The following is an 8,047-nucleotide window of genomic DNA, read 5'->3' on the forward strand; positions in this document are numbered from 1 at the left end:
CATATCATTCATTTTAAAATATAATTATGTAAAATATTATAAAAAATTATGCGTATTTATATTTTTTAAGCGAGAAATATTAAGCATTTGGAAAAGTCAAAGAGGGGTTTTAAAAGCTGAAATTTTGCATTGGAAGTTAAGAGTATTATAGCCATTTTTTCTAAGCAATATGGGACTTATTCATATTATTCCTTTATTTAATTGTCGGATTGATGTTGATTTTGTTGTACCCTTTTGTTTGTATTAGGAACGAAGTCATGATTTTTATTTTCTTTTTAACATGAATTTGCGATTATATATTCCTTATTGGAAGATAATGCATTTTCTTATTCTAAGAATATAAAATATTTTACGACCACATGAAATCACAACAAAATAAGAACATTTAGACGTAAATTTTTAAACATTATAAGAAAATTATTTATTTACTATCCATTATTTCCTATAAAAATAATTATTTTTTTTGTTAAAATGAGTTTATTTTTGTCACAAATAATTATTTTCGTCACAAATAACTCATAATAAATATTCATATTTTTTGTAGTGAAAGTAATTCTTTAAGCAACATAATCTAACAACAATAATCATATGAAAAATGAAAATTTTATATCTTAAACAATGAACATAAAACACAATTAGTCTTGGGGTAAAAGTTTTGCATCGTACTAAAACTTAGATATATATATATATATATATATATATGTGTGTGTGTGTGTGTGTGTGTGTTTGTATTTCACATTTTTCAGTTGATTTGAAGTTTTCAAAATTTTTGTAAGATATGAAAAATAATGGGAGTTTCTTTAGACTTTTGAAATATTAAGAAAAATGATTAGAAAATAAAGTCAATACACTGTAAATGTAAAATAAGCTTGTGAATAAACTCAAATTTATTTAAAAATAAATGAACTAATCATGAACATAAAATTATAATTTGATAATAAAATTATTATTATTATTATTTGTAAATTAAAAATGTCATCTTTGAGAGATTTGAGATTTGTATAATGAAAAATTCTATGTGGGAGTACTCGATACGCACAAAACCACCCACGATTCCAACTAGTCTTCATCGTCTCGTGATCAGTGTTTTTGGTACCGTACCGTACCGGTCACCAAGCCGGTACAGGTAAGGTACCTATTTCGTACCGGCTGAAATACCGACCGTACCGGTCGTACTGGCCTGTATTTCGACCTGTACTGACCTGCGTAACGGCCTGTACCGGCCGGTATTTCGGTAATTCGGCCTTCATTTTTTTTTTCATTTTTTTAAGTTATAATCTTATTTTTTTACCCCAATTCATATTAGACTATTTATAATTTATATATACATGTGTATTCATGTATAATTTATTCATATATAGATTATTATTTTGAAATATAATTTATATATATATTTATATATATAATTTATTTATATATCGACTATCTCGAAACAGTACACGAAACGGTACCGATATCGAAATATTTTATTCCAGTGCTTTGACCAATACGCCATCCGATATGATATTCAAAACATTGCTTGTGATCCATCCACGGCTATGGATAAAACAATGATTTTCAGTCTTTCAGGGCGTGCCTTGGGGGGCCAGTGGACCAGATTTCAGTGTGTATATAAAGACAGACGGAGTCACTTTAATTTCCTCAACAAACACAGGGTTATGATGGGGGACAACAATATAAGAAAACATGCGTCTTATCCTCAGCTCCTCCCTCTTCAAAACCCCACCCTGCTTTTCTTCCTCTTCATCTTTTTCCTCTGTTTCTTCGCCCCACCGCTCAGCGCAGAAAAGGAAAAGGAAACACCAATTGGGTATGGCTACACGGTTCGCTCGGTGACCGTTAATCCCTCTGGCAAGTCCTTGAATGCTCACCTTGAACTCATCAAGAGCTCCTCCGTCTTTGGGCCCGACATTAAGAATCTCAACTTCATCGCCGGGTATGTATGTCTATGCACGATTTCCTAAGTAGTAATCGTTGACTTTTCATAGAGGAAAATTTAAAACTTTTTGGGAATCGCCAATGGAGTAAAGCCACCTAACTTTTCATATATATCTAAAACAACTAACAATTTTAAATTAAGATAATATTCTATAAAAAATTATTTTTAAATCGATGTGATAACATATTTAATAAAATATTTATATAATACAATTTAATTGAAAGAAAAATTCATGTCAAATTTTATAAATTATGTGATATAGAAGATGTAATTTACGTTTCAATTTTAAAAATAAAATAACTATTTAATATTGTTTTATAAAAACATTACTGATTTAAAATATAATTATATATAGATCATTTTCTGATATATGTATATTATATCAGTTTATAAGTTGTTTATTATACTTATTATCTTTTACAATTAAGTAATAGTTTTATTTCCTAAATTGTAAGTGATTGTGAGTCTTATTAATAAGGAATTCTACTTATAATTCTAATTATTATTATCTTTTTATTATTTTATAATATGATATTAAATAATTGAATATTATTTATGATATTTTTATTATAAATTTATCATCTAATATTTCATCGCATTAAAAAAAAAAAAAAAAGACGACTGAATAATTTTTTTTATTATTAAATGATCTGGCCCGCAGCTTTGATAACGGAGATCGGATCCGAATTAAAATAACCGACTCCGACCACCAAAGATGGGAGATCCCTCAAACCATCATCCCCCGCGAAACCCACTTTCCACACATTCTCCTCCCCGAAAACCATACTCCGAAGAGGTCGTCACCGCCGAAAAACCGTTTCGTCCTCTCCGACCCAACCTCCGACCTTATCTTCACTCTCTACAACACCACCCCGTTCGGCTTCTCCATCGTTCGGAGATCATCCGGCGACTCCATCTTCGACGCCTCCCCGACTCCAGACTCTTCCACCTTCCTCGTTTTCAAGGACCAGTACATTCAGCTTTCTTCCTCGCTCCCCAAAGCAAGGTCCTCTCTCTATGGCCTGGGCGAGCACACCAAGAGCTCCTTCAAGCTTCAGGCCTCCAACGGGGCGCAGACGCTCACTCTGTGGAACGCCGACATTGCCAGCGCCAATCTCGACCTCAATCTTTACGGTTCCCACCCTTTCTACATGGACGTCAGGTCGCCGTCCGAAGATGGCAGAGTGGCGGCTGGGACAACTCACGGAGTCCTACTTCTTAACAGCAATGGCATGGATGTGGTGTACAGTGGAGATCGGGTTACGTACAAGGTGATTGGTGGGATTATTGACTTGTACATTTTTTCCGGGCCGTCGCCGGTGATGGTGATGGAGCAGTACACGGAGCTCATCGGCCGGCCTACACCCATGCCGTATTGGTCTTTTGGTAAGTTTGACAAATGTCTTTTTCTCTGGTTTTTACCTGTTGAAATTCTTTTTTAACTTTTTGGGATGTCCAGTATTTATTATAAAAAAAATAAAAAAAAATTAAAATAAATGTGCGTGTGAAATATGAGAATGATAAGAAGAATTTTTCTTTTTCTATATTAAGATATTCCATCACTTCTCACTATTATTTATTATTATTTATCTATTTTTATTATTATTTCTTATTTTTTACCTATTTTATTATTACTTTTTATCTATTTTTTATTACTATTTACAACTATCCTCAACCTCCAAAACCACCAGTCTCACACTTAAAAGCCGTATTGGTAACCAATCCCGAGATAGCAATCTCCGTTCTTTTTATGAATGCCACACTGAGGAATCTTCTTGACAAATTAATCCCATAGGGATTTTGATAATGGCTTTCGTTTCATCTGTTTATTTTCCTTTCTGAAATCTTGTTTTGTGAAGCATTTGAATGGAGCAGATAATTTTCTAGTTTCCAATTAGTATGGATCATAAGACAGCTTGTTTTCAAAATGCGAGCATATTATTCAGTGCAGAATCCTTTAAATATATGAACTGTTTTATGAAGATAAAATATAACTTATAAAGGCGTGTTTGACATGTGGATACAATATTAGGTTTGTGTCATTTTTTCATGAGTTAGTGTAACATTCAGTATAAATTCAGTGATAGTATACGAGCTACTGCCCTGAGCGCTGTAAGGCATAGCACATGACAAAGTAGAGAGGGGTTGAAGGTGATACTAGGTATCAATATGTGCAAAATATCAAATTGCTGTAAAAGTTTATGTTCATACTATAATTGAAATCCCTATAGATACACTTGTCCTTTTCTAACATTCAATATTTAGTTCTATGTACTCTTTAAAAAAAATACTACTCTGTAGCATACCCTTTATAGGGATTTTCTCAATCTGACCAAACTAAACATGCCAATTATATATGTTTTTATCATGAAACAACTTTATAATAATGCTCACCCTATTGAGGATTGTTATCCATATGTGAAGGATTTCATCAGTGTCGATATGGTTACAAGAATGTTTCCGATATTGAAAGCGTGGTTGCTGGCTATGCAAAAGCTCATATACCTCTTGAAGTTATGTGGACAGATATTGATTACATGGATGGGTACAAGGATTTTACCCTTGATCCCATCAACTTTCCGGTAGAGAAAATGAAGAAGTTTGTTGATACTCTTCATCAAAATGGTCAGAAATATGTGCTTATCATAGATCCTGGTATGTTGTAATTGACATACAGTTTTTCTCAGCTGAAATCCCTCTCTTCTCTCTCTTAATTGATGTATAATGTATTACTTTACAGGTATCGGTGTGAATAAGACATATGGTACCTACATTAGAGGAATGCAAGCTGATGTCTTCATAAAACGTGATGGTGTCCCGTACTTGGGTCAAGTTTGGCCTGGCCCAGTCTACTTCCCTGACTTTTTAAATCCAGCCAGTGAAGTATTTTGGGGTGGTGAGATAAAAATTTTTCGAGATATTCTTCCTGTTGACGGTCTTTGGCTTGATATGAATGAGATTTCCAACTTTATAACTTCTCTTCCCACTCCAAATTCTACTCTTGATGATCCTCCCTACATAATTAACAATGCTGGAGTTCGGCGGCCCATTAATAATAACACTGTACCTGCAACATCCTTACACTTTGGTAATGTTACTGAGTATAATGTCCATAACCTATATGGACTCTTAGAGTGCAAAACCACTAATGCAGCCTTAATCAATGTGACTGGGAAAAGGCCCTTTATACTTTCTAGGTCTAGTTTTGTTAGCTCTGGCAAGTATGCAGCACACTGGACTGGAGACAATGCTGCCACGTGGAATGATTTGGCATACACAATTCCATCGATTTTGAACTCTGGGCTTTTTGGGATTCCAATGGTTGGTGCAGATATTTGTGGTTTTTCTGGAAATACAAATGAAGAACTCTGCAGGCGCTGGATTCAGGTAAAAAGTGATTGCAAGAGTAAAGAGATATGTTACCATCTTGTTTTGGTTTCTTCTGAGCTTTTAATGTGAGTATTATACATTTGTTAGCACTTGGAAGGTCTATGCAAGTATTTTGGACCATTTTTGTTTTGATTTTACCGAAGAAGATTGAATGGGCTCGTCGTTTTTTAAATTGCTGATAGAATGTAAAGGCAAGTCAAATAAAGGTTTATCTTCCTCATCTACATATATCCAAATTTTGATGCCTAATACCTTGTAGTCAATGATCAATCTTCAGCATATGAAGGATTGTACACCTTTCTGATTTTGTGAAACCTTTTTTTCCCCTACTTTTTTTTTTTTTTTTTACTTTTTTTAAAAAAAAATTTATTTCTCAATATTATGAAAGTGATGCATCTAGATTTTCTGTTGATATTTGTGGTTTCTCCCATTCATGTATGTCTGTCCTTTGTACTGGTATTAGGAGTCATTTTGCTGTAAAATGTCCAATATCATTGCAAATGCTGTGGGGAAAAAAGTGATAGTGGGAGTTCCATTATTTTAAGGAGTAGCGATTATTAAAATTAGCATTAATATATATATATATATAAAATAAATAAAAATTAGCACTAATATCACTATTTTTTCCAAATGCAGTTAGGAGCCTTTTATCCCTTTGCAAGAGATCACTCGGAAAAGTATAGTATTCGTCAAGAACTATATCTTTGGGAGTCTGTTGCTGCAACAGCCAGGAAGGTGCTTGGGCTCCGCTACCGGCTTCTACCCTACTTTTACACATTAATGTATGAAGCACACCAACGAGGAACCCCCATTGCGCGCCCCCTTTTCTTCTCGTTTCCTCAAGATATCAACACGTATGAAATCAGTACTCAGTTTCTGATTGGTAAAGGCGTAATGGTCTCACCAGCATTGAAATCAGAAGCAATTTCAGTTGACGCATACTTCCCTGCTGGAAATTGGTTTGACCTCTTCAACTACTCGCATTCTTTGAGTGTTCATTCAGGAAGATATATCCAGCTCGATGCACCGCCCGATCATATAAACGTTCATGTTCGGGAAGGTAATATTTTGGCAATGCAAGGAGCAGCCATGACAACGAGCGAAGCTCGAAAGACTCCATTCCAGCTGTTGGTGGCGGTCAGCAGTACTGGAATTACTACTGGAGAAGTTTTCTTGGATGATGGAGAGGAGGTGCTGATGGGAGGAAAAGGAGGGATATGGAGTTTAGTGAGATTCTTTGGTGGAATAGTGGGCAACAAGGTATCAGTCAGTTCAGAGGTTGTGAATGGAGGATATGCTTTGAGCCAAAAGTGGATCATAGATAAAGTGACTTTCATAGGGCTGGAGAACGGTAAGAGACTGAAGGGAACAAAATTGAACGGAAAGCCAGTTAGAAAGACATATCTCGACAGCCATGGACAGTTTCTTGTGGTCGAGGTCTCAAAGCTATCACTTCTTATTGGAAAGGAATTCAAGTTGGAGCTAGAATTTCTGAAATAGCCAGAGAGACTAAAATAAATCATTATTAGCAGCATATAATTATTGCTCGCCTAAAAAGTGTTTAACAAAAATCGATTTGCCAATAATAATTTGTGGCTTCGAAATTTTATCTTTGGCATATGATTAAAAAATAATTAACTCAAGTTAAAATGCATTTCTTTGTTCTAGCTTGACAATTTACTTCAAATTTCACATCCATCTTATGTTATCGTAACAAATGCCCTCAAGCTTTTCTCTTCCCGCTCATTCATTCTCTCCCTCTCTCAGTCTCTCCTCAACATCAGCACCGAAGTCTGAGAAGAAAAGAACTCAAGACTTTATACTTCATGAGCATAGTAACTTAGACTACTAGAAATGGGGTTTGCAAAAAAATACAGGTAAGGAAAAATTACATAAAACAGATGGAAGTGGATTGAATTACTAAGTTCATTAAACAATCTTGGCAAAACACAATGAACACTCACCGCCAAAAATAAAAAATAAAAATAAAAAACTGAGAAACAAACTAAGAATTGGTAGCTGCCTCAGTTTTTACTAGAGATAGATTGGATTTGAAAAACGATCAAACCAACAAGATCCCTCTCCAGAGTCTCCCTACTAATCAGCGACCAAGTTTTTGGGAAAACAAAAGAAAAAAAAAAGATACCTAGAGCGAGGGGCTTGAGGAGGGGAAGAGAGAAAATCTTGAAAGAGTTTCGTGCGATCAGTTTTACTCTAATTGCTATAGAAAGCTTACATGTTTAACTCCTATTGGAAGGTGTAAAAATGAGTTTGTCACCTCATCTTGTTTGAAGATTTTCTCGAAATCATAATATAATGCGTATTCTCAAGAAAAAGACAAACAGGGAAAGGAAAAAGCTTCTACAATACATATTGTATAGGCTGGCAATTTTTGCTATGAACATATGTTGAAACCCACAAAGATATATATATATATATATATATATATATATATATATATATATGAGTGCCAAAATATGAGATAAAAAAGATATTTACAAATATGAGTTAAGATACACGTGAAAAAAAAAATAGGGGGTAAAAAAGCAAATCGAGAAAAGAGTATAGGGAACAAATCTAAAAGGAGAAAATACAGAAATTCCTCAACTAGCAGATGATAGCTATCAATTTTGACAACAATCCCCTCAAACTTATAAATTTTATAAGAAAAATAAAAACATTGAAGAAACATGAATAATTTTTCCAAATAAAAGTTCA

The 8,047-nt window shown here is 34.1% G+C and overlaps 1 protein-coding gene across 1 annotated transcript; it reads left to right on the plus strand.

The window, feature by feature from the left end:
* The first annotated feature begins 1,625 nt into the window (after nt 1-1,625).
* Nucleotides 1,626-6,983, plus strand: LOC122275495 (alpha-glucosidase-like). Its single transcript, XM_043084586.1, has 5 exons — nt 1,626-1,936; nt 2,601-3,325; nt 4,364-4,594; nt 4,680-5,326; nt 5,966-6,983. The coding sequence occupies exons 1-5, from the start codon at nt 1,659-1,661 to the stop codon at nt 6,827-6,829; spliced, it is 2,745 nt and encodes a 914-aa protein (XP_042940520.1). The 5' UTR covers nt 1,626-1,658; the 3' UTR covers nt 6,830-6,983.
* Nucleotides 6,984-8,047: the final 1,064 nt, after the last annotated feature.

The sequence above is a fragment of the Carya illinoinensis genome, chromosome 9, assembly GCF_018687715.1.
Source record: "Carya illinoinensis cultivar Pawnee chromosome 9, C.illinoinensisPawnee_v1, whole genome shotgun sequence".
In the NCBI taxonomy this organism is placed as follows: domain Eukaryota; kingdom Viridiplantae; phylum Streptophyta; class Magnoliopsida; order Fagales; family Juglandaceae; genus Carya; species Carya illinoinensis.

Coding starts and splice junctions, on each gene's coding strand:
- LOC122275495 (XM_043084586.1), top strand. CDS start 1,659: ATGATGGGGGACAACAATATAAGAAAACATGCGTCTTATCCTCAGCTC. Junction 1,937..2,600: donor AATCTCAACTTCATCGCCGG/GTATGTATGTCT, acceptor TCTGGCCCGCAG/CTTTGATAACGGAGATCGGA. Junction 4,595..4,679: donor TGTGCTTATCATAGATCCTG/GTATGTTGTAAT, acceptor ATTACTTTACAG/GTATCGGTGTGAATAAGACA.